At 49.3% G+C, this 26,054-nt stretch overlaps 2 protein-coding genes across 5 annotated transcripts in view; both read left to right on the top strand.

The window, feature by feature from the left end:
* The window catches only part of Htt (huntingtin), a 149,963-nt gene extending 145,444 nt beyond the window's left edge, over positions 1-4,519 (top strand). The window contains exon 67 of one of the 2 annotated variants that reach the window (XM_031341112.1): positions 674-4,519. In XM_031341112.1, coding sequence (XP_031196972.1) covers positions 674-887 — 214 coding nt within the window. In that variant the 3' untranslated portion in view covers positions 888-4,519. The remainder of the gene's footprint in view (positions 1-673) is intronic. The other variant, XM_031341113.1, reaches the window with a different exon arrangement.
* Positions 4,520-8,594: 4,075 nt separating this feature from the next.
* Positions 8,595-15,465, top strand: Msantd1 (Myb/SANT DNA binding domain containing 1). 3 transcript variants are annotated; one of them, XM_031341115.1, is made up of 4 exons: positions 8,942-8,970; positions 9,453-9,664; positions 13,146-13,421; positions 15,036-15,465. In XM_031341115.1, exons 1-4 carry the CDS (start codon positions 8,962-8,964, stop codon positions 15,274-15,276), a joined length of 738 nt encoding a protein of 245 aa, XP_031196975.1. In that variant the 5' UTR covers positions 8,942-8,961; the 3' UTR covers positions 15,277-15,465. The 3 variants fall into 3 exon arrangements, with proteins under 3 accessions (XP_031196974.1, XP_031196975.1, XP_031196977.1); XM_031341114.1 differs by having other exon boundaries at positions 8,595-9,664; XM_031341117.1 differs by lacking the exons at positions 8,942-8,970; positions 13,146-13,421 and having other exon boundaries at positions 9,260-9,664.
* Positions 15,466-26,054: the final 10,589 nt, after the last annotated feature.

The raw sequence follows: 26,054 nt of genomic DNA on the forward strand, positions 1-26,054 counted from the left end.
ACAAGAAACAGAAGGTCTAGCCATTTGCCAGCCAGGGTTTGTGGCAGTTCTACTGCTGAGGGAAAAGAGGGGAGCCCAAAGGGAGGCAGGGCAGCTCAGGCCAGCCAGACGCTGGCCCTGCGGCTGCCCCATCATCTGGCATGCTCTATCCCTCTGAGGTTTTCTCAGTGCTGCTTCTCATTAGCTCTCATCTTTACACTGTGGTCACCCTCCTGGGGAAAGCCATAAGTAAAGCTGCAGTTCCCGCCCTAATAGTGATGCCAGGAGTTCCTCTCTTGGCAAAGCCTCCACAGAAGACCACGAGAGTTCCTGAGAAGCAAAGCTGTCTTGGTGGTGACAGTTTAGTCTTACCCTAAGTACTGGGAAAGCCTTGAAGGCAGGGTGCTAGCTAGCTCTGCACTCCCTGCACTGGAGCAGTGTGAGCAAGAACACCAGCCGCTAGCACTGTGTGGGGAGCACAGCCCAGGTAAGTGCTGTTGCGCAGGGCTCCCACTTCCTGGGCCTCTCTGCCTACCCACCTCTGCCCTCCTGGGAAGACTTTGTAAGCTGCAGCTGCTAATGTGGTTTAGGCTGCCCTCAGTCTTCCCTGGGCCTCTTGGTGGACCTAGGAAGGGAACCGCTTGGGGAGACTGTCTACACCCTTGCCATCGTTTCCCCTTAACTCTTCTACCAGCCTTCCACACGTCATCAGCAGGATGGGCAAACTGGAGCAGGTGGATGTGAACCTTTTCTGCCTGGTTGCCACAGACTTCTACAGACACCAGATAGAGGAGGAATTTGACCGCAGGGCTTTCCAGTCTGTGTTTGAGGTGGTGGCGGCACCAGGAAGTCCATACCACAGGCTGCTTGCTTGTTTGCAAAATGTTCACAAGGTCACCACCTGCTGAGTAGTGCCTTTGGAACAAGAGGCTGAGAGAAGGCTGGGGCCTGAACCTCCAGGAGCCTTCGCCAAGCTTCTGCTAGGGCTGACTTGGTCGCGCAGACTTCCACTTGTGTCAAGTGGACAGCCAGGCAGTGACAGGAGTGCTTTGCAATGAGGGCTATGCAGGGAACATGCACTATATTGGGGTTGAGCCTGAGTCCTGGATCCTGGCCTCGTTGCAGCTGGTGGCAGTGCTAGGTAGACCAGGTGTTTGTCTTTTTTTAGTGTTCCCCTGACCATGGTCGCCAGGTTGCAGCTGCCCTGGTATGTGGAACAGAAGTCCTAGCTCTTGCCAGATGGTTCTGAGCCCTCCTGTCCCACTGGGCTGGAGAGCTCCCTCCCACATTTACCCAGCAGATATACCTGCCACACCAGTGTCTGGACACAAAGTAAATGGTGTGTGGGGGCTGGGAACTGGGACTGCCAGGTGTCCAGCATCATTTTCCCTTTCTCTGTTTTCTTCTCAGGAGTTAAAATTTAATTATATCAGTAAAGAGATTAATTTTAATGTAACTCTTCCTATGCCCGTGTAAAGTGTGTGACTTGGCAAGGCCTGTGCTGCATGTGACAAAGTTTATGGAAGTGGATGGGCCTTCTGACTGCCACTCCCTCTCCTGTAGCTACTCAGTCTAGTCGGGCAGGTCCCTCCTGTAGCCCTCCCAACACCCTATGGCACTTGCACTTCACACAGCTCCTTTTTCTTATGCATTCCATTAAGCCAGCACAGAGAGAGGTGTTGGTGTTGACTGCCTATGTGAGAATCCTGCCTGTGGCCCAACTGAGGAACCAAGGAGACTGACTTTCACTGTTACAGGTGTAAGAGGCTTGCCCTGTGGCAGCCATCCCCCCTCTCCCCTCCCCAGGCATGACTGTCAAGCTGTCTCCTCACTGGTGTTGATGCACTCTCCTAGTCTCTCAGCCTGGGCAGAGACAGCACCTGCTGGACCCAAAGTGGCTTTCCTAATAACCTCATCCCTGGTTGTGGCTGACCTGTGCTGTAGCCTGCCCACACACCAGCTGACCATTGTGGATGCTGTCTGTCCCTTTGTATCTTCTGCATCGTTGGGACCTGAGGAGTACTGACCTGATTACCCCGAAGGTGTCTCTGAGCTATGGTTTGTTGGTTTGTCTCAGTTTCTCTTGGTCAAGGGAAAGCTTGGTGTCCTAGCAACAGCTAAGAATGGACCTCTTTTGCCCTCTGTCAGCCCAGTAAAGTGTAGACCTATCCCTATCAGAGCCCAGGGAGGACTCAGCCTGACAAGATGAGGCACCAAAGGGAAGGTTCAAAATCAAGTCCGCCTATGGCCTCGGACTACTTCCCATGCTTGGTCAGAGCCACCTCTTCTTCCCAGGGCCCAAGCCCAGAGTAGCCAGGTCATGTTAATGAAAATGAGCCCTGGACATGGGCTGCCTTCATTTCCTGGCTCGGTTTGGGAGCTCTGTTTGCTCTTTGGCCATATGACAGGGCAGGTTCTCTGCTGCTCTGCTAAGTCTTGTCTATATTTCTCAGCTGTAGAGTAGGGGAGAGGGGTAATTTGGAGCATTTCTAGGCTACACAGGAAGCAAGAGCTTGCAGCCTACGATTAATTAACTATGCTTCAGTCCAGGGATTGCTGTCTTAAGACCCTTGAATTTCCTTCTGTCTTCCCATCATGACAAGTAAAAGACTGCTGGGATGCAAGGTTCCCTACCAAACACAGGTTGTAGGGAGCCTCACACTTGGCCTGATTCCTTTCCTATCTACCCTGGCAAAGGCCATCCCAAGCCAACCTAGCCCATATTGCTGTCATGGTAACAGGAACAGTGGACATGGATTAGGCGTTTCAAGAGGACCTTAAGGAAAGCTACTGAATTTTAATGAAAGAAAGTCACCAATGCCCCTTTGCTAATTTAGGGCTTCTGCTTACCCTAGATTTCCCTCCCAGAAGTGCTCGGGGACCACGTGGAGGTTCTCAAAGTGCTGCTGCCTCTCTGAGGTTGGTTCAACAGCTCTGAGATGAGCATGGTGCAGGCCTGATTACTCCTCACGGTAGATGTTCATAAGGAATCTGAATATAAAAATCTATCTAGAACCATTCACCTGGGGATTATATCAGTGAGCTCAACCTCGAGTTTAGTTGGCATCTTTTTCAATGTGATCAGAAACAATTCTTAGTATGGGGCAAGAACAGCCTGTTGCCTGCTCATGGGTGTTGCAACCTAGAGATCCGCCTGGGCACAGGGAGGTATGCATTTGCATGTGCACACACACACACACACACTCCTCAAAGATATATGCAAGACCTCTAAAAATGCCTGTCCATTTTTTCTGAAAGCAGAATTTTCTTACAACTGCCACAACAGTCAGCTTTGTGAGTCTAGCATCTGAGAATTGGACTCAATTTTTAACAGTCCATAGCTCATTAAAGTCCCATTGGAGACATTGCCCCATCTATCTAACTGCAGGAGGGACCAAAACTTTTTATCAAATTCCTCAAAATCTAAGGATTTCCAAACTTTATTTAAAAAACAAAAGTTATTTTGACTGTGAGGTTTTGGGGGTAGGAGGTGGGATGTTGTTTCTGTTTTCCTGCTGGTACTGTCAGGAAAAATTTTAATAAAACCAGGGTAGAACTATTGGCAATGCACTTCAGCATGTTTCTTCTCCAAAATGTGCCTCCCTCCCTCCCACTGACGGCCCCCTTGACATGTAGGTGACTTTGCCACTGCCAAGTGCCCTTTATTATTCTCTCATTTTGTCTGCACATGTACCCTTCAGGAGGGAAGAACTGGAGTGGAACCACCTCCCGCCCTGTAGAATGCAGTGCCAAGGAGGGGACCAACCCTAACAGGCTTCTTCCCTGGCAGGAAGTTCCTTCCTGTGAGTGAAGCTGCTTCCAGCTCATGGGACAGGTTTTATAGAGCAATAGCTTGGCTCACAGCCACCTGGCAAGGAGTCCTGTCTCCCTTTGTGAGGCTACAGAATTAGTCTCCACTTGCCACCTGTGAGCATCCTTCCCCACACACTCTCCCTCCCTCCCTCCCTCCCTCCCTCCCTCAACACTGAGCACTAGGATCATGGCTGCTAGCAGGACAGGCATGAAGCTGTCCTCCGGGGATTGGTATGTGGGAGTAGAAGACACTGAGCTGCTGAAGCTGGGTGGGGGCTCAAGATATCATGGTTTGGAAAAGAACTGTTCCTCAATGGGTATGGAGCCTCCAGGAAAGAAGAACCAATGCTGAGCAGTGTGACAACTAAATATGGTGTCAAGGTTCAGGGCCACCCTCCATGTGTGCCTGTCACACTTTAGAGCCATCGAAGGAACTGCTCCCTCAAGTGTCTCTGGAAACACCCTCTGCCACAAGATGGGTGTAAGGTAGTAGGTGACAGAGACCTATCTGCAGAGTATTGGCTGCATTCTAGGGAGTCAAGTCTAGGCCTTGCTGCTGTATGCCGTGGGCTCCACTGGGAACTAGGAGGGCTGTGATGGGTATGCCCCGGAGCCCAGCCTAGACCTGGCTGTCCATTTCCAAGAGGAAGGACTGACATGAAATGTATATTTAAAATTTTAAATTGCAGATATTGTACATTTGAATTAAAGAAGCAATTAAACCACCTGTTGTTGTTTGAGGCTTGCTTTACTTATGAGAACCTCCTTTCTAGCATTTGAAGAGAGCATCTTGCTTATCTCCAGTGGGGCAAGGATACCACCAGCAGCCATCTTGACACTATAAAGGTCAGGCAACTGTAGGTATGGAGTGAGCCTGTGCGCCTGGAATTGGGACCAGGCCTAGGAGTATTCGCAGACCCTATTGAAGTGGTCTCCCTTTCTGGGAGATATGATGTGACAAGTTCTCATGGTTATTGGCATATTAAGCCTGTTGTGTGAGGTCCTAGATATTGTTTCAGCTTCCACACATTGCTCCTGGGTCCTAGAGGGGCAGTGAGGCTGTGTCCTCACACAGGACACAGTCTTTGCATGCTCTCCACTGGCCCTGCTGCCTTTCTGGCCATGCTGGACCACATGGATCCCCCCTGCCCTTCAACATAACTGGTCTTTCCACCTTTCTCCTAGCCTGGCTGCTGTGCCTGCAACACCTACCCTATCCTTTGTAGGTTACAACTCCTTTTACTTTGTCTATGGCATTGTCTGTCTTACCAGGTCCCTTCTTAGGATCTGCCTGAAGTGCAGGTACTTTATCCATCAACCTACAGGAAGAAGGCTGTTTGGGAAACCATTTCTGAAGGCCTGTCAAGTTTCAGTTGTGAGGCAGGAGTTGTTTACCTGGTCCTTTAGCCCACCAGACACTGAAGTTGGTGCCAGGATAATTCTTAGAGCCTTATGGAGCCCAGTGCATGCCACTACCCCTCCTAGGGCATGGCACAGGGTCTATTTTCTATACAAGATAATGAACCCTTGACAGGAAGGCCCTGGTAGGTGCTCCACCAGGTTTAGGTCTTTGCTTTTAGGGCATTTGATAGTGGCATACGTGTCATTGCTTCAACTCCCTGAATCTACCTTAGCAGTCCTCTCTAGGACTATAGTGATACTGCCCTTAAGGTCTTCATTGACACGAGTTTTGGTCACATCAGGGAAATGAAGTGCCCCTGCCCTCCTGGTGGATAGCCAGACCTTTGACATAACAGGCATAAGTGGTATTCCAGGAAGGGTAAGGTAAGCCTCCCTGGGGTGTCGGCAGCACATTATTCCTTCTAGCCACTACAGCAGAATACACCCTCACCACAGCAAGTCCTGCCCTACGGCCTGGGGAATGTAGCAGCACAGGACTTGAGGTACCCCTCAGCCTCATTGTGGTGTTTGTCTCCAGTTTTTCTGAAAAGCATTCTGAAGGAGCTTGAAGAAGGAGCCTGATTGTGTTGGATAAGGGAATGGGTAGTCATGGTATGTATGCCATTTGTGGCCACACATTGAGTGGGCAGAGTCCGGGATTCCTGGAGCCCTACCCAGGCTTCCTAGGGTGTGAGCCTCACCTCCATACAAGGTGACAAGCTCAGCCAAATCAGGAAGACCTACTTGGGTAGCCCAGGGAAGGCTCATGAACAGAGGTAGACCCAGGTACTTGTGAATCACTGAGATCTTCCTGGAATCCATACACATCCTTGGCCCTAAAAGCCTGAATCTCATCTTCCTCCATGTTGTGGTCCTGAAAGGGATGCCTACTTTACTTCAAGCTTGGGGTGGGCATTTGGGACATAGTTGGGAAGGGCTGTCCACAAAGGCAGAGAATCAAAGGTTAAGAGTCTAATGTGCAAGCTAAACTACCTAGCTGCCTAGGCCTCTATCCCAGACTAGGCTGCAAGGCCCCAGGAATTGCTGTGACAAGCCAATTCTAAGGTAGGTCATAAACCCTCTCACTACCCACCACAGAGATAGGCCGTGCCTCACTAACCACCCAGAGGAGTTCAAACACCTTAATGCCCTAAGGCTTCCTAGACCCAGGTCCTACTACCTTAGTCAAGGTTGTACTTGGCCACTGCTGCATGTGCACACATTTCATATACTTCCAGGCCTTTGTCAAGTCTTTAACCCCTAAATCCCTCCCACCAGTATAGGCTTAGTTCTCTCAAAAGTTACCTGGCATCCCACTAAAACTGGCCATTTTCTACTCTGACCTCTATCCATACAGGCTGAGCTTGGCTGCTGTCACCGTGGCCAGGCCTGGTTTCTTGCAGCCTGAAAAGTTTCCATAAATACAAGTTTCATATTAGCCCCAGACTAATTATTTAGAGGGGAAACCAGACCCAGGGAGCCTAAGTAGGTCTCACCAGCTCACAACAGGACCAGTCTTGACCCCATTCAGTGTGCCTGGCTTTTAAGAGACACTTTCTAAAGCTGACCTGCCCCCTTTCCCTTCAGGTTCTACTGGGGGCCTAGTCCTCAGCCTCCTGCTTCCTCATCCTGTGACAACTGAAGGTCCTAGCAGGCCATGCAGCTGTGTCAAGGTATGGAACTCTACCCTAAATAGAGAAGGATGTCCCATCCTAGGTAGGGGCAGCTGAGGCTTAGACAAACACCTATTCATTCTTGTCCTTGGAAGCCAGGCAAGGTCTCTGTTCTAGGAGGTGCCCTCACAGAGGCCACTTTGTATCTGGGGCTGCTGATGGCCACATGCCTGAGAAGAGGAGGTGGGGAGCCCATCTTACTCCCATTTAGGTGTCAACCAAAGTGTTGTGTGGTTATGGAGTAGCTCCTGCCAGACTGGCTCTGATGCCTCCTATCTCCTGGAACTTGGGCAAGCAGCTGTTATAGATGTTTCCTCTGCAGCCATCTAACTATAGGACCTCGAGTAATGGCAGTGATATCCATTAGCCAACAGCTAGCCACTGGCCTGGCTTTGAACTCTCCAGAGGCTCTAAGGAAATTTGTGGAAAGGACTAAGATGGCAGATGGGGACCTAGGACCTCCCCATATCCCTAAAGAGGTTATGGCTCTTTGGCCAAGATTTTGCTGAGTCATTTACAGTCATTTAGCTAGCTCTTGTTAATTTAGTACAGAGATGAAGACACTGAGGCTAGAATCCATTGCTAAGGTCACACAGAGCTAGATTCAAAAGCTAGCAGCTTAAAGCTAAGCATAGTGACAGTACACTTTTAATCCCAGTACTCAGGAGGCAGAGACAGGGCCAGCCTACTATATATATACTGAGTTCTTAGGCCCCAGGTTATGCTTGTCTTTCCCTGTTAGCTGGGGATGCTTTCTGTGGAGGCAAGAGGACAAGTTCCTAGTTGCCCTGTCAAGGATCAACCTTTTGAGCCCAAAGAACAGACGGCTTCCTGGAGGAAGGAGGCACTTTCTAGGCAATGAGCTCTGAGAACCAGACCCAAGTCCCATGCTCAGCACTAGGGGGCAGCAATGAACCAGCGGGCCAGTAGTATGCCTGGCATGCTCAGTATCTATCTGACTTTAGCAGTAAGAGGAGGTTTTGCAGACCTTCTGAGTACTCTTTTGGGAAAAATGGAACAGTCATAGTATCGATCTCCTAGCTTAGCAGCAGGAAGTCCCTAAGTGACTCCCAGGGTTCAGAGAGGAAGCCTGGCATTGACCTGAACCTATGAAGCGACAGCAAGACCTCCAGGGGCTGCCCTCTGCTGCCTTTTCATTTCTGATTTTGGATTGTAACTCAGGTCACTCCCCCACACGATAAGTTACTGACTATGCTCCTTACGTCAGACACAGGAAGCCCTGAGACACTGCTTTCTCCAGGCTAAATTCTTCCTGTCTTTGAGCAGACGGGGAAAGCCAATGATCACTGTTGTTCTGCTGACCAGAGAGTTTTAGCCTAGTTGTTTGGGGAACAGGCATGGCTACCAATAGAGTGTACTGGGCCCAGAGATTCTAGGATCAGACTAGACTGTGTGTCTACCACAACCAGTCTAGCATGAGGGTCTTAGGTCCATGTAGTCTCCTTTGGGACTTACCCTCCAGATGTTAGCTGTTGATGCTCTGTGTATAGCCTTTCCCTCTGCAGATTCCACATTCTATATTCCTGCTCTGCTGGCTTCTCAGCCTGAGGCCCCTGCCTAGCCCTTTGGGCAGATTAACCCCTCCTCTTGATGTTTTATCTGTCCTCACCCCCATACTGCTATGTCTCTTGAGGACTAGCCCTGAAATGTGTTCAGGACATTGAAGTTGCCCTGATGGGCCTCTCAGCTCAGCTCAGTTTGCCTCTTCCATCAGAGCTATGCTCTTGCTTCTTCCCATGATGAAGGTCAGCATCTGTGTCCTTCTGGCCTGCATGGCTAGGCAAGGTCTAGCTAGCTCTGACTTGCCTGGCTTCCTAGCACCCACACAACCTGACACCCAGAGTATTGCGTTAGTGGAGCAAGAGAAGCAGAGTCAATGAGGAGGAGGCGGGGCCCCATGAGGAAGGGCTTCAGTAAAGCTTGACGAGCCTCTGAGAAGAGGGTGACCTTTCAGCAAGGACCTCACCACGCTAACAGTCATCACGGCAGTGTTGGGCCTCTGTCTCCTTTGTAACCCTGCACCTTATGTCTCAGCACACTGCCCATCTTGGCCCTCCTTGGACTCTTAACTTATATGAACCAGGTGGGGCTGAAGTAGGGACTACTGCCGAGATGCCCCATGTAGGAGCCTGTCAGGCACAGAGAAAACAAGTCTCTTGTGGGGCCTAGAGGGCCAACAGGGTGGGAGGAGGGCTGGGAGCCACAGTGGGTTTGGGTACAGCCTCTCACTGCAATATTGATGGCCCGTCAGTGCAGCCCTGATTCCTGTGCTTTCAGTTAAAAGGTTTCTGTTGTTGTAGCTTATGCAGTTGCTCTGTTGCTATGGAAACATGACATCAAAATGACGTTTCCCGTTTAAAAGCTTTTAACTAAATTCCTGCCTGTCAGATGTAGGCCCCATTTTGAGCGTGGAGCTGCCTCGAGCAAGCGAGTGAACAAGTGCACTGCCTCTCGCCCATGGTGCGCTGGCCAGGCCTGAGGCCCTGCCTGAGTGCCATCCTTAACCCTGCAGGTGCCTCCAGCATGGCAGCAGCAGAAGTGCCTGGCTACCTTGTGTCTCCTCAGACCGAGAAGCATCGGCGGGCTCGCAACTGGACAGATGCCGAGATGCGCGGCCTCATGCTGGTCTGGGAGGAGTTCTTCGATGAGCTCAAGCAGACCAAGCGCAATGCCAAGGTGTATGAGAAGATGGCCAGCAAGCTCTTTGAGATGACTGGGGAGCGCCGGCTAGGCGAGGAGATCAAAATCAAAATCACCAACATGACCTTCCAGTACAGGTAAGCACGCAGGATAGTTGTGGGAGGCTCCAGGCAGGTTGTTCCACTCTCTGCCACTTTGTGCACTGAGGCAGAGAGGGTGTGTGTCCTCTGGGCTAGGTGGTCCACCTGTAGGTCAGAGCTTTACTTGGCAAGATCACCTTCCAAAACCATATGTGCAGACTCCAATTGGGAAGATGGGTAAACTGAGGCCCACAAGCAAAAAAACTAATCATGAACTCTCAAGTATCAAGGCTGGGAGTATCCTAAGCTCAACTTCCTGGGCCTGGGGCTGGAGGTGCACCATGGTGAGGATGGTTCTAAGGCTGACATTAGACCTGCCTCCTGCCTGCCATGATGCCCCAGTGGTAGAGAAGCAGATCAGATCTTATGACCCTGCATCCTCAACTGAGACTACAGGGCACCCATTGGGCTTGGTTCTACCTGCCCCACCTACCACAAGTACCCAAGTTGGGCAGGGTATGGGGTTCCTTGTTTCATGTACGGAAACTGAAGCTAGAGTGGAAAGGAGGTTTGACTCCCAGGTCTGGCTGACCCCAATAACCTGAGACATGAGAGCTAGGTGAGCCCAGCCCAGGGGCAGTCTCAGATTGGTAAGATGGGATTTTAGGGGGCTCCCCAGACAGCACACAACTCTAGGTTGAGGACTCCCCATCTGTGTCTCTGACTTTATTGCCTCTCAGTTTGACTGTCCTAGCTTTCAGCCAAAGGAGAGCCTAGGGGGAACTGATACTGAGTTCACAGCCTGGAGCATCTCTGGCATCCAGGAAGGAGCAGCAGTGGTGGGTCTGACCTCTCTGGAGAGTCAAGTGCAGGGCAGGGATCATGGATGGGCTGGAGACTGTGGACTTTGGAGACATGAGAAAGTAGAGGATAGGATGAAGGTCAAACTGTAACGTGAAGGTTGTGTACATAAGGCTTTCACGAGGGGAGTGTCACAGTAGAAGTTGGAGAGTGTCAAGAGAGGACAGTAAAGAGTACTTCCCCAAAAGACAGACTAGATAGTCTGGGCCTGGGGTTACCTCAAGATCGCGTTCAGATCCCATGACAGGAGGCGCTATCTGGAGCTCACTGATGTACTAGTAGTTCGTCTGGTGAGTTGGGCAGATGGGGAGGCTGGTTCTGACCTTGCCTTGCAGGCATATCTGTGAGGTCACCACCAGAATCCATGGAAGAAAGGAGCTCTCATGCCATCTTCAATAAAGGGATGCCCCAAGAAAGGGAGGGGAACCCCTGCCTGTCCCATGAATCCTGTGCCCCTGGGAGATATGGCCCAACAAGACCTTGGACAGACTGTGAGACCCTGAAACTCTATTTCTAGCCATGGAAGAAGTGAGAGGGCCTCAAGCCTGTCTTGTCCATGGCTCATTTCTGATCCCCAGTGCTGGCCCACAGCTGAGCCTGAAAGCAAAAACCTGCAGCTCCAGCAGCTGCCTAGGCTTTGCTAGCATCAGAGTCATTCATTATAACTGATGCTAACTGTAAGCCTCTGTCTTATGAGGAGAGAGCTGAGACCAAATCTGTTGCCCGCAGGGACAGACACGAACACACAAAGATGGCAACCATGGCAAAGGCTTGCCTGGCTTACTCATGTCCCATAGTCCTATTCCAGTGCTTGGTGAAGAAGAGATTTCTGGGGGGAGATGAGGCACCATTGGTTGTTTTCCTTAGCCTCCCTTTGTCTAGCTGTATTATTCATTATTTATCTTGTAAGCCTCCCTCAGAGTCCTAGGGGAGGGATTCTGTCTCCATTCCTAGAGGTGGTTGTGAGCCAGGAGATGAGAGTGTATGGAAAGGCCAGCCACTGCAGTCTAGGGGTAGGAGTCATAGCACTTCACAATTTGTAAAGCACATGCAGACCGTGGCTCCTCGTAGCTGACCAGGTCTTCATCCATCCATTCCTGACTTCACAGCAGTCTTTTCTTTTTTTTACAAGAGCTGTTTATATATTAAGGTTCTGACTTAAAGAAAATATGAACAGGTAGCTAGGTTCCATGGACCATGATTTGTTGGAATATCACATGAGGCCCCACACTGGAGACAGACTGTCCCCATTTCTCCAAGGAGCAGGCTGGCTTAAGTGAAGTAAAGAAAACGGGCCAGGGTTCTCTAGAGAGGAGGAGCCTGTGTAGAAGGCTGACATGGCACTAATGGTAATAAACTTCACCTTTCCTGTGTCCCCAGGTAGCTTGATGGTGCCTGCTATTCATTCACAGCAATCTGCTCTATTCTGTGTGACCTGCCTCTACTTTCTGATGCAGTCATGCCGTGTGATGGAGCCCTGTAGGCCCTTGATGCCCCCAAGGCCAGCCTCTGCTTTGGTTAACTGCTGTCTGTCCTGGGCAGCAGCCCCTTATTATTGGCTATGCCTGTGTTGGGGCTCATTCAGCCAGCTTCCATCTTCAGAGACCAGTGAGACTAAGGCCAGCCCTTGCAAATAACCCGCTTAGGCCCAAGGTGGCCCTGAGGGATGAAATGCTCCTTCCTTTGTTGCCTCTTTCTCTGCAGACCAAAACTGTTCAACCAGCCTGTGTCTAGTCTCCCCAGCCCTCCCTTCTCAGGGGATGACCAAGAACAGGGATGTGAGATCCTCTCAGTGAGACAGGACCTATCTGTTGGAGAAGACAGGGCATAGGGTCTTGAGGGCACCAGTCACAGAGATCAGAACTTCGGCTTTGGTACTAGTAGAGGGTGGGTGTGAGGCAATGTGATATGGCATTGGTCATCCAGCCCCACAGTCTCTGGACAGGCTGTGGGTTTGAGAGCAAAGTCAAGCTTAGCTCAGGCTTTGAATGGTAGCAGCATTACATTGATACAGCCTAACATCTTCCTGGTAAGCTCAGAATAATGTATACCAGACATTATTTTATTAAATCTTCCCTTTGGCTTTGTGAAGAACGATTTACTTTTTCATCCCCATTTTACTAATGTAAAACATGAAGGCTCAGAGAGGTTAATGAACCTGTCCAAGGTCATAGTGTGTGTGCAAGATACAGGCTCAGAACCGTGAGTATTGTTTTCCTGTGGCCCTGCTAGTCCCTCTCTTGGAAGCATCTTTGTAGACTACAACTGCTGCTGTGTCAGTATCTCACACAGTCTCATCACTGAAGGTTAACTTACATAAAAAGCACTCAGTTTGTTGTGGTGAGTTTAGAACCCACAGAAGAACAGAGACCACAGGAGCCAGCCCCAAGCTCCCAGCACCTGTGGGTACCCTTGTTCATGCTTGGGTTTCCTTTCTGACACCCCAAGGCTGGCTACACAGGCCCTTAAGCCTCTACCTTTTGTCCAGTGTCACAGGGGCCCTAGAGCCTGGCTGATTTTGCCAAGGAAGACCATGCTGGCTGAGAGTGGCTCCTGCCTGTGTTAGCATGGCTCCCTCTGGGGACCTAGACCCCTTGAGTGCCACTCTGCCCAAGGGTCAGGCAGGACAGACTTCACCTGCTGTTTCTCACCTTGGCTCTTATGTCTCTCGTTTCAGGAAATTAAAATGCATGACAGATAGCGAGTCCGTCCCGCCGGACTGGCCCTATTACCTAGCCATTGATAGGATTCTGGCCAAGGTCCCTGAGTCCTGTGAGGGCAAACTGCCGGATGGCCAACAGCCGGGGCCCTCCACATCCCAGACCGAGGCGTCCCTGTCACCGTCTGCTAAGTCCACCCCTCTGTACTTACCGTATACCCAGTGCTCCTATGAAGGCCGCTTCGAGGACGATCGCTCCGACAGCTCCTCCAGCTTACTGTCCCTTAAGTTCAGGTAGTGTGTGTTCGCTCTCCCTCTCCTGACCCAGCACTGCCTTGGCATCTTCGTTCCCTGCCCTAGTCCCAAATGGGACCAAAGCTCCAGTGCTCAGAGCAAGGGGCTGGCAGCGGCACAGTGACACACTCTGGTATCCTCTGCCCCTGACCAGCTGCACAGGCTGTAGCTATGGCCTGATTCAGGGCCAGATCAGCCTCAGAGCAAGGAGAGCTCTGGTGCCAATGGATAGGTGGGGCTTGTCCAAGGCTCTGTCACCTCCCACCTGCATGGAAAGTTCTTTGACCTCTCTGACCCCTGACTCCCATCATAAAATGGGGATAAATCAGTATTCCTCAAGGAGAAAAGACACAGGGCCAGACCCCAAGCATGCCTTCCCTGCCTGCCAAATCCCAACATGGGCCCTTTCTGGGGTCCTCACCTCAGCAACAGGTCTTCAGACCTTGGAGATGTAGGTTGCGCCTCCTGAGCAGTGAATGGGCCTGTATTATCTGTCTTCTCTGTCATCACACGCCCGTGCCTACAAGGTACTCACAGAGCCTCTGAGTTGGGGGACAAGTAGGAGACACCCTGTAGCTTTGGACCATGGAGCCCAGAGCAGGCACTTCTAAGGGATATTTAGGATGGGTTTCCAAGGTAAAAGAGGAGTCGGGCAATTGAAGAAACTAGTAAATATGGCTTTGCGTTATGGACTTTCAAGCCTATTTGACAACAGATAAAAGATAGGAATGGTGTCTCCATGGAGGTCTCAGAACTCAGTGTCCCTAGGGCTGGGGACATCTGCTTAATTCACCCAAAAAGCCCTTCTCTAGGGGGAATTTCTCACCGAAGGCCCAGACAAAATCTGTCTTTACTAAAGCCAGACCAAACTAGCTGAGAAACCTGAGATTTATGGCCAATTGTTTCCATGGCTTACCAAGCCCAGTTCCCAGACCCAGCTGCCTGAGGCTCTGTCCCCAAGACTAGCTGATCTTCCACTTTGTTCAAAACACAGAGCACAGGCCAGATACTGGCAGATACCCGACTGGGCCTTAGGGCCTGGTAGGCTTTAGCAGCTTCTGCTGTCCAGCAGAGAGCACCCATGGGGCACCTCCTGGGGAGGAGCCCAGATGGCCTGTCTGACCCACCCCCTCCCCATTGCCAAAGGCATACTTGGAGACAGAGGGCTCAGAGAAGACCTTCATTCTGAACCCATTTCTCCATCTGTCATAGGCCAGTGGGGACCACAGACTTCACTTCCCTTAAGAATACCAAGTACCACACAGTGCCCAGCATCTTTCTCTTGCTGCTCCCTGGAGTAGGCTCTTCACCTGTGAGCACCCTCCACCAGCTCAGTGGGCATGGGGTGCTATCAGATCATGTACCTATATAGTCCACACTCTGAGATGTGGATGGGTTTGGCACTGCCTGCTCCTCCCACCAGCCGGCACTAGCTATCACCTGTTGTTCTCTCTGCTGTGAGTTCTGACCCCTCCTCACCTCTGTGAGCAGAGACCTGAGTCCTAGATATGGCTCCTGGGGCCTCAGTGTTCCTGTTTGTCCAGTGGGGTGTTTGGGAAGGTCTGGTGCCTCCCATGTTCCAGTCCCTGTGACCAACTTGTCTCTCCCCGACAGGTCAGAGGAACGCCCCGTGAAGAAACGCAAGATGCGGAGCTGTCACCTACAGAAAAAAAAGCTGCGACTGCTGGAGGCCATGCTGGAGGAGCAGCGCCGGCTGAGCCGTGCCATGGAGGAGACATGCCGAGAGGTGCGCCGTGTACTGGACCAGCAGAACATCCTGCAGGTTCAGAGCCTGCAGCTTCAGGAGCGAATGATGAGCCTGCTGGAGAAGATCATCGCCAAGTCCAATGTCTAGGCCATGGAGAGGATACCAGGTGCCACGCAGTCCTATCTCAAGGCCCACCCAGGCTCAGAGTCCTGACCACCCAGGCAGGCTTACAGCCTGACCTCAGTGCTCCTCTGAAGGGCTTTCTAGGACTCCAGTGGCATTGGGAGACCTTGGGGCCTCCATCTCCAGCATTAACGCCAGGGACTCCAGAACGACAGGTAGTGAGGAGATCCCAGAAGCCACTCTCCAGTATAGTCACTATCTGATACTTGAAACAGCTTTTGATATTAAACATACTTTCCATTACGGCCTGGAAGCCAGCTTTCTTCTCTCTGGTATGAAGGGGAAGGGAAAGTGCTGGCTTGGATGGTTCTCTTTGGTTGACAAAAGCAAATGCCAGAGGCAAGTTGTGTGTGTATGGGGGTGGGTGGGGAGTCTTTCCTCCACAGAATTTGTAGTAGCTACCCTAACTACCCAGTTATCACAGTACTAACTCCACCCAGGCACCCCTTAGTGATGGTTTGGGGCTTCACACTAGCACAGGATCCAGTGGACTCAGCTGCTTATCATCTGCTGGCCTATTGATCTGAGTCCTGGTGATGGCAGTGGTGTGCTAAGTGAGGCATAGGTCCTGGCTGTGTGAAGCTTTAAGTTCAGTCATCAGAGAAATGGTAGCCAATGATAGCGAGTGCTCATAGGACAAATTGGGCCTGTGACAGAAGGAACCAGATTCAGGTGGAGATAGGAAGAGCAGCAGCCCCCATGGGAACGGCTATTGCAAACAACACCTAGAGCACCTGAAGCCGGCAGCCAGATCACCCAGAGCCATGCACTTCTGGAAGGAGTTTGTGTTTTCCCTAAGCGTGTTAGGAATAGGCAGAAGGCTGAACACACCGATCCAGCTTACCCCTGTCGTTCTACCATATGAAAGTCTCTTCCCAGGACTCCCTCACTGAAAATCTATAGTTTCATTGGCTAGGCCTTGGGTCTTTGACTGAGGCCACAGAGGAGACTGGCAGCAGGCCTGTCGGATTCACCCCCTTGGAGCCAGGCCAATTGCAGCCCCTGAAGACCAGATTCAGTGGAGTTGGGTTAGATGTTTACATGTGGCAGTTTGCCCTGAGACTTAGAATATACTTCCAAGGTCAAAGGTGATAGTGAGGCTTTACCAAGCAGCTGCCAATCATCCCGATGTGAAGGTGCCAACTCTGTTGGCTCTCCAATAATGGTCAGCCAGACATGAGAGAGAGGCTGCAAGTCTGTGTCATCCAGATGGTGTGGAGGCCTACCCCAGGCTGCCCATGGGTGGGCTGCATGTTTTATGCAGCTGAAGCAGAGTAGCAGGCATGATCTGCCTTGCTCGGGTCCTCTGAGCTCTCAGGTCCTCTGCCCCCACATAGGGCTCCTGAGTCCTCGTCCTGTGGACTCTGCATTTTGCTGGCAACCACAGGCAGTAGGAAACATTCGTTTAGTGGTACCGATGGAGAACCTGTCAATATCTGTGGTGTACATTATGCAAAGTGCCAGCTGTCCATGTGATGTCCCTGTGTCCTTAACCTGGCAGAGATCAAATAGTTGACTTAGGGGCACCAATACAAGTAACTATACCGAAAAACGGTTGGATGGCTCCAGGAAGATGGGGAAGTCAGAGGTATGTAGTACTTGAGAGCCAAGGCAAGGAGCCTGGCCTCCTCCTGCCCTCTGGATTTCATCTGCAGCCTTAGGTGCATGGGGACCTCACTGTGGACAGTGATCTGCTGACACACACCTGCCTGTCCTCATCTGTGGGCCACTGAGGCTGGGCTGCCATGAGGTTCTTGAACCTCAAGAGGGGCTTTCCAGCCTTCCAGAAGGAACAGTAGTGGTGTCTGAGAGGTCACTGAAGGTAAGCACTAGCCACCTGTGTCTTCAAGCTCCACAGGAGGGGACAGAAGGAGGTTCAGGATAGAGCCAATGTCTTCATGTTTAGACCCCGTGTTCCAGAATCAAGGCAGTAGCACGCTGCGTTTTAGTACTCAGGTGTCAGCATCTTTGTGCTGTGTGTTTAGAAGCAGCCAATGTCTGAACGGTCTGGGGCTGCTCAATGGGACTCAGCTCTTAAGCACCTGGTGTGTCCTGGAGGACTTCCCAGTTTCTTCTTTAGCTACTGGGTCGTTCGTGGAGTAAAATAACTCTGTTAGTAAACAGCAATAGCTGATAAGGTTCAGCCAAACAAGAACACAGAAAACTAAACACATCAAGTGCTTTCACTATTACTACCTGATCCTCTGACATCTAGAACCAGACACTGGTCAGCAAATGAAGAAAGCTAAGGGAGAAGATGAAGTCGCGACAGTTGCCTTCATTTTCAGACAGCACATTTGATGATCCAGAAGACCCAAATACACAAAACTTCAAGCGCTTCAGAAACCTAAAGTTATTGAAACTGAGAATGAGAAACAAGTCTGCTCAACTGAGACCAGAGTAGTAGACTGCCCAGGAGTGGATTCACCTAGAAAGACAGAGGCTGATGAGAAGATATGCAGTGTCATTGAAAGATGCAAGACACTATGCAGGTGTGGGTTGCTGAGTGCACCAGAGAGCCTCCAGGGAAAGCCTGATCATTGTATTCATGGGACCCCAGTTTTTGAAGGAACTGTAGATTCTGTTGTGAAACGAATGAGGCCAAAGGTGGGAAGACTTGCTCGGTTGCTTGGAGAGTCGGGACACACAGCAGGAGCCTGTAGTGGTGCTAATGAGAAATGTCACCCACAGTCTCACACAATGGAATGCCCAGTCTCCAGGCGGTGGTGCTGCTTTCAAGGCTTAGAAGTGTGACCTTGTTGGAGAAAGTATGTCACTGAAGGCAGGTTTTGAGAATATAAGACTTGTGTGATCCCTGGTGAGCTCTGTCTGCTTCTTGCTTCTTGTGGTTTAAGGTGAGAGCTCCCAGGTGTCCCTGCCACCATGCCTGCCACACTTCCATGCTATGATGGTGATTGTCTCTTATCCCTCTGGAACCATAAGCCAAAATAAACCGTTCCTTCTATAAGTTGCCTCCATCATGGAGGCTGATAACAGCAACAGGGAAGTCTGAGGGACTCAGAAACTGGGAAGAGCCTCAAGGACAGTAACTCACCACTAGCTATGGGGATTGTAACAGCTTCAAGGATCCTTTCTAAGCAGGAGCTCCACAACTCACACAGCGGCGCCTCAGCGGGGCAGCTCCGTATATCGCCGGAGCATGGTAGAGTTTAGATCATCATTTCAGGGATCCTGGTGACTCAGAAAAGTGATCAAGGATCCCAGAAAACTTTGAAGAGTTCCAGACAGCAGTGCCAGTACTTATAGAACACTTTATTAAAAAATTAAACTTTAGACATGAAAATGTTATTTATTCAGAACAATAAACCTATTACATGTTACTATCAAGACCAATTGTGTGAAAAATGTATTTTTCCAAAACAAGATTTCAGCAAGAAAGTGGCATTGTTTTATATTTGTACAAATCTCTGGCTCAAGGGAACCAGCTAGGGCTGCTCAGGCATCTATGTGCTCTGCTGTTGGGAGAGTTTCTGGTTAAGTAAAGGATTCTGTCTAGAAGTCCAGCCTCACAGGAATAGTTGCCTGGAAAGAAAAGACTTTCAAAGAACAAATCAATGTGGCTGTTCCAACTCTGTCCTATCTCAACTTGAGGAGTAGGAGTTGGAATTTTTGTTTTTCTGGGGTGAAGATTGAACCCAAGGTCTCCTGCATGCTAGGCAAGTGCTCATACATTAAGCCACTTCCCCTAAAGCCCCAAACTTTCCTTGCTACTCATCTTATGCCTCAGTGGCTCTTTATCCTTCTATGTGTTTGGGTCCCAAGCAGGCATTTGGGAACATTTTTGGAAAATGTTGTACCTATAGTGATAAGCTGTTCCTAGTATTACAACATGTCATCGATCAGATGCCAGGTAGCTAGTCACCTTTGCCCACTCACTGACAATCTCAGCAGGAAGACCTCAGGTGGGGAGTTTCAAAGCTCATCGTGGTGGGAACAAGCATTTCCAAAGTCTGACTCTTACAGGAATGTGTGGATTTTACTACCAGTAACAAATGTTGCCACTGTTTCTCTTAAGGAACAGGCCTACTTTGTTTCTCGGGAGTATACCTACCAGTGCCCTGGCCTGCCAGTACTCTTTCAAAGAATCTTTATAAGCTGTATTCTGAAAGAGCACACACAGCTGCACACAGGCCTTTCCTTGGTCAGCCCAACACAAAGACATGACAAAAGCTCTGCATTACACTTTTCACTTCATCATCTCAAAGTTAAGACTTAGTCTGTCAGTCATCTTAGTGCCTCATCAGGGATGCTCGAGCAGAACAGGTGGCTCATGCCTGTAATCCCAGTACTCAGGAGGCTTAAGCAGAAAGCTTTCTGTGGATTTAAGACAGTAGAGCAAGAACTTGTTAAAGAAAGAAAGAAAGAAAGAGAAAGAAAGAAAGAAAGAAAGAAAGAAAGAAAGAAAGAAAGAAAGAAAGAAAGGAAGGAAGGAAGGAAGGAAGAAAGAAAGAAAGGGAACATATATATAACACATGAAAGGAAGAAGAGAACCAAGCATGGCTTCCTTAAGAAGGTCACTGCAACATTGCTTGGAAGTACTGGAAAAGGAAAATCTATGATTATCTCTAGTCTCTCATGGCTGTAAAGCAGAAAGCCTAAAAGATTTTTAAAGATTTATTTATTTATTTTACATATGTGAGTATACTGTCACTCTCTAAAGAAACAGCAGAAGAGGGCATCTGATCCCATTACAGAGCCTGTGAGCCACCATGTAGTTGCTGGGAATTGAACTCAGGACCTCTGGAAGAGCAGTTGGTGCTTTTAACCATTGAGCAATCTTTCCAGTCCCTGAAATAATTTTTCTAATTCTGAGAATTAATAAGGGTGGAATATATAAATTTTCCCCCTTTTATATTAGTAATAACCATAGCAGTACTGGGTAGGTAAATCCCATTTATAATAGCATCAAAAAATTACAAAGTTTTGTTGTTCAAGGTGACACGGGTCTTTGATCCCTGCACTGGGTAAGAAGCAAACAAGTCTCTGAGTTTGAGGCTACCATGGTCTACACAGTAAGTTCCAAGCTAGCCATGGCTACATAGTGAGACCCTCCTAAAAGAAGGAGAAAAGAAAAAAAGAAGAAGAGAAAGAAGAAGAAGGAGGAGAAGAAGAAGAAGAAGAAAGAAGAGGCAGAGGAGGAAGAAGAGGAAAAGGAGGAGGAGGAGACGATGATGATGACTTTCAAGTTCCTTGAATAAATGAGCCAATGAAGGATCACTGTGGAACACAGGAAAGAAGTCCAGCACAGGGGCAGGCTGTTCTCAGAGGAGGATGAGGAAAGGAATCCAGATGCAGTTCCAATAGATCCCAGCTTGTGGGGAAGTTGGAATCAAGACCAGAGGTACCTGTCTCATCAAGATGTAAGCTATGGTGGTGCCTCCCACTGGGAGTAGTTGTCAAGGCTCTGCCATAGTCTGCAGGGAGTAGATGGAGGAGGAGGAGGCCCAGCTTGAAGCCTTGTTGATATTTCACAGGCTTAGCAGAAGTGACCCTGATAGTGCTGAGCAGTGGCCCATATATAAATGGCAAGAAAGGAGGCTGCACTGAAATCATGACCTAACACAAAGTTACAGGTGAACAAGACTTACATATTAGGAATAGAGACATTCTAGAAGGTGTTTTGGAAAGAGGTAGAACCTTGGGCTCTCAGAGATTTATGAGAAGGGTGACTTGGAAAGTAGTTTGGTTATTAAAGTGAAAAAAGATCAATTGTGACAGAGCTTTAAACATCCAGGTGGCATGGGTTGGACAAAGGGTTCTGTGTAAGATAGACTTCTTTGAGATAAGGCAAGAACTGAAGCTTCTGGGAATGTTGTGGGAGGAGCCTGAGTAGCCCTGCTCTAGTGATACCCATCCTGGCCCTGCTTCCAGAGCCCTCCACGTGCCCTTCTGAGCAGACACTGGCCCTGAGTGGATTCTTGTGGTGTCTATGGTAGTTGAGGAATGTTCCACATGCTGCAAACCATGCTTCCCGAAATCTCTACTTTGTGTTCTAGGACAAGCAGGGTCAAAGGTGAGGCTATGAGGCCCACGGGGGCAGGAGGTCAGAGGGTTGTTAGTCATGGGCATACAGATGCCCCAGGAGCTCCCATGTGCATGGTTATCCCCACTGCCCCCCACCCCACTGGCACCCATCCCTGGCACCTTTCTGTGAAGCCATGGATATCCATCAGAAGCTCCACACAACAGGACATGCCTGGTATCTAGTTGTCCCTGGAGATTGTCACCCAGGGCTGCTCCAATTCTGCAGTGCTTTAATTCTCCTTGGACTTCACCTCCCTATCTTGTCCCACAGAGGCTCAAGGTCCAGTTCCCGTAATGGCAATTGCTTCACACACTCTCCCAGTGGGTGCTTGCTTACTGTGGCCCCGCAGTGGACTCACTTCCCCTGGTAGTATCTGGAATACAGAACTGGAACTGATCCAGGAGGCCCTTCCTGAAGGGCTTAGGATGTGCTAGGTCCTGGCCTGGTACCAGGCTAAGGGGTGGGGGCTATACCCTGCCCTCATTGAGGCCTGAGTGGCTGTGGTTTATTTACCTAACTCCACACAGTTTGTGTCTAGGTCTGCCCAGGTTCTTCTTGTCATCCGGAGACCCTGCCCACAGCACCTTCTGACATTGTCAATATTCATTCTTTATTACTTTATTTTGGGCAGCAATGTTCCTAGCTAAATCCAGTCACATGTCCCTCAGTTTCTGGTAACAAGCAAGATATATGAGGAAGTTGCTGCAAAATACATGAAACGGCCTTTTTAAAAAGGGACAGACAGGAACTTTTTTTCTGTCACTTTTCTGTATTTTTAAAAACGTGTGTGTGTGTGTACGCTCATGTGTTGGTGGCTTTGGCATGAACACATGGAGATCAGAGGACAACTTACAAGAATCAATTCTCTCCCTCTACCATGTGGGTTCTAGGAATTGAACTCAGGTTCTCCACCTTGGCAGCAACTGCCTTTAATCTGCTGAGCCATCTTGTCAGACCCTATTTTTCCATGTCCTCTCGTTTCTTCACCAGAAAGAGTGAGGTGGGGTGTCTGGCTCCTGGCTTTCTAGCATTCAAAGGGAACTTTAAGGATGAAAGCCTGAGGGTACCATGGTCCTGGTACAGGGGCTTAGGGTTTTTATGCAAATGAGAAGTGAATCCAAACTAGATCAGTATTGTCCTCATATCTGCCATCAAACACAGTTTGAACAGGAAGTAGAAATTGAAAAAATAGCACTAAACTAAGCACAGAATTGGCTCAAAGGACAAGAATAATTGAATAGGGAGCCATGTGGGGAGGCCCCACCTACTGCAGAACTTTCTTGGGAGAAGGATGGTGAACAGCCATCAGGTGCCTGAGCAGATACCCACACGCAGAATGATGGAAGAGCAGAAATGGCCACATATGGAGCCTTCTTGTGTTCACTAGGGGAGATGACTTTGTGCTGAACAGTCATATTGCAGGTGAGGCTGATGGGTAAGTGAAAACACAGGCTTAGTCAGAATCTGGAGCTTGTCCTGCCTCAGGCAACAGCTAACATAGAGCATCACTGGCCATGTAGCATCCAGGGCATGGGGCCTTGGGAACCTGTGGGACATGGCATCTGATGTGAGCCTTAGAGAAGTGAGAACTGGATGCTCAGGGCAGCATCCTGGCTGTAAGGACAGCAGAGGGGAGCCACGGCCTGCCATCAGAGAGAGGGAGGGCATGAGATGCCTCTTGAGAGAGGGACTTAGGTTCCCAGATCCAACACTGCAGAGCAGAGTGAGGGCAATGGCCAGCAGGGGACAGGGAGGCATGCAGGGTCTCCAGCAAAGACCACACGTGTCCGCACACACCAAGCCTTCGAAGGGCCAGGGAGGGATAAGGGAGGCCAGGAGGAAGGGAATCATCAGGGCTGGCCACTGCTCCCTTAACCCCATCCTCCTGTAAGTTCGCCAGGCTTGGCTAGAAGGGAGGCCACTAAGTCAAGCAGAACTAGTTACATTCCATGGAGCCTCGCTACATTAAAAACAACAACAACAACAACAAAATCACCACCACCACCACCACAACAAAAACAAACAAAATAAAACTGTCCATTAAACACAGGCCTGTCCTAGAAAGAGCTTCTGTAAGCTTCTAGAACCTTCCCCATAATGTCACATTTATTCCCATAGGGTTAGATTGTAATATATTAAGCCACCTCGTCCCCTTATTCAATCCTGTCCTCAGTGCTGGGAGAAGGCTGGTGTCAACCTCTCACTACAGCCCACCTACTCTGGAAGCCAGGGTTCACTACAGCCCATCATGCCGGAAATTTAGATTCCCACTGTGTGCCAGCCCCCTCCTCCTCTTCCTGTTTCCTTATTCAAAGAACTTTCAAGAGATTTTCCAAGTTCTGCTTAGGAACAGGGCAGCTCCCTGGGGCACCAGCTGGCATCTCGTGCAATTATCATTAAATTACAGAGACAATTTTAATTTCACAATAATTAGAAATATCAACTGCAGATCCAGCCTTCGAAACTAATGGAATTTTAATGGGCAGCTGCTTAGGTTACAGCCAAAAATAGTAACGCTCACTTGGGCAGAGCAGCTGGAGCCAGGGCCTTGGACAGGAGGCAAGCAAGGAGGAGGAGCTGAGTACCTGGGGAGAACCTGGTGTTGGCTGTGGGGGTGGGTAAGTCTGCTTAAACCCTCACCAGCCACCCTGAAGGTAGGAAAGGAGCCTCCAGAAATGGACTGGCATGCCAGATAAAAGAGACCTGCCTTTGGGACTTTACACCCACATTGTGACCCAAAAATACAACCTGGAGCCAGGCTTCAATATTTGAATCAACGTCTCTCTGGCCCCAGATGGTACTCTCTGGACAAGCCACTCCACACCCATACCTTAGTGCCTGGACTGTTCTGGGCCCCAGGAATCACCGTTCAGGGAGTAGGATGCTTAAGTATGGATCCTGTGACTCCTCCTGGCCAGAAGTGGAAGGAAACAGTCTCTTGTTGGACAGGCGAGTTTTCTTTTGATACCATCAGAATTACCTCATTTGTTTTTCTTTCATGGAGAAAGCTTCCTGTATACTTCAAAATCTTCACTGAGGCCCTGGAACTATTTTCCCATATCCGGTCCCAGAAGCTGCAATTGTGTCCAGGTCTCTGATCCACCTTACATTCCTTGCTGTATGTGTGATGAACTGGACATTGAGTTATTTTTCTCTAGTACTATCCTGTTCTTCTAGAACTAGTTGCTTAAGACCGTTTCCTTCCTCTGATGGCTTTGTTGAGCATCAGTTTCTGGAAGGAAGACCAGTGCGTTTCCAGGCTGCAGGGAGGGTGTTCTCTCCACTGCACTTGCACAGGATCGTCAGTGCAGCTTCACCGAGACTTAAAGCCTGGGTTCACCACAGCCCATCATGCCGGAAATTTAGATTCCCACTGTGTGCCGGCCCCCTCCTTCCCTTCCTGTTTCTTATTCAAAGAGCATTCAACCTTTCTCTCCTGAAATCAGACCCTGCTATTTCATATCTTTTGTATGTTTATATAGCTTTTAAATCACCTTGTCAATTTCTGCCCTCAGAAAGTTTGAGTGAGTTGTCTTTGACTCCACAGAGACACTTGGTGAGAAAATTCATAGTCTCTTTTCTCTCCTCCCTCCCTCCCCTCCCTCCCTCCTCCCCTCCTTCCCTCCTTCCCTCCCTCCTTCCCTCCCTCCTTCTCTCCCTCCCTCCCTCCCTCCCTTCTCTCTGTCCCTCTCCCCTAACCCCACTCTTTTGACAGAACCTTGCTCTGTAGTCCAGGCTAACCACACTCGCATGAGAGCCTCTGCCTCAGCTCCTGAGTGCTGTGTTTTCACAGCTTGCATAAACTGTTTGCAGTCTTCCATTCTCTCCTTACCTAGACTCTGGGATCTCTGTGTCAGTCACTGTGCTCTTCCTACGCCTCCCCTCCATCCTTTGTTCCACTCCTTCCCCCTTTTCCTTCTTCAGGGTTTTTTTTTTGTTTGTTTGTTTGTATGTTTGGTTGGGTTTTTTTGTTGTTTTGTTTTGTTTTGTTTGAGACAGGGTTTCTCTGTGAAGCCCTGGCTGTCCTGGAACTCACTCTGTAGACCAGGCTGTCCTCAAACTCATAAATCCGCCTGTCTCTGCCTCCCAAGTGCTGGAATTAAAGGCATGCGCCACCACTGCCCAACCCCTTCATCAGTTTTTTGACACAATAGCCCAGGCTGGCCTGGAATTTTTAGTGATCCTCCTGCCTCAGCATCTGATTGCTGGAATTATGTGTATCAACTACTACACTGATTTTTAAAATTTATGCAATTCATTTTGAACCATATTTTCTCATATGAACCATTAAATTAAATTAAATTTTTAAATTTTATGTGTATGAACATCTGACCTGAAAGTATGTCTATCACATGCATGCAATACCTATATAGACCAGAAGAGGGCATAGGATTCTCCGGGACTAGAGTTAGAGACAATTGTGAACCACAGTATGGATGATGGACAACAAGCCCAGATCCTCTACCAGTGTTCTTAACCACTGAGCCAACTCTCCAGGCCCATATGAGCAAAAATTAAAATTATGACATTGCCTATATAAGGACTTTAGTTGTATATAGTGAACTTTAATATATTGTGTCTTTTACTTAAGATAGGCTTGTGATTTCTCTCTGATTTCTTCTTTGTTCTATAGAATAGTTACATGCTTGCTACTTTTCTTTTATTATTGATTTCTTTTTTTTTTTTTTTTTTTTTT

The sequence above is a fragment of the Mastomys coucha genome, unplaced genomic scaffold (assembly GCF_008632895.1).
Source record: "Mastomys coucha isolate ucsf_1 unplaced genomic scaffold, UCSF_Mcou_1 pScaffold22, whole genome shotgun sequence".
Lineage (NCBI taxonomy): Eukaryota > Metazoa > Chordata > Mammalia > Rodentia > Muridae > Mastomys > Mastomys coucha.

Bases quoted from the DNA above. Each gene is read 5' to 3' on its own strand.
- Msantd1 (XM_031341114.1), top strand. From the start codon at position 9,345: ATGGTGCGCTGGCCAGGCCTGAGGCCCTGCCTGAGTGCCATCCTTAAC. The intron at 9,665-13,145 runs GTAAGCACGCAG...CTCTCGTTTCAG, and splicing joins AACATGACCTTCCAGTACAG to GAAATTAAAATGCATGACAG. The intron at 13,422-15,035 runs GTAGTGTGTGTT...TCTCCCCGACAG, and splicing joins TTACTGTCCCTTAAGTTCAG to GTCAGAGGAACGCCCCGTGA.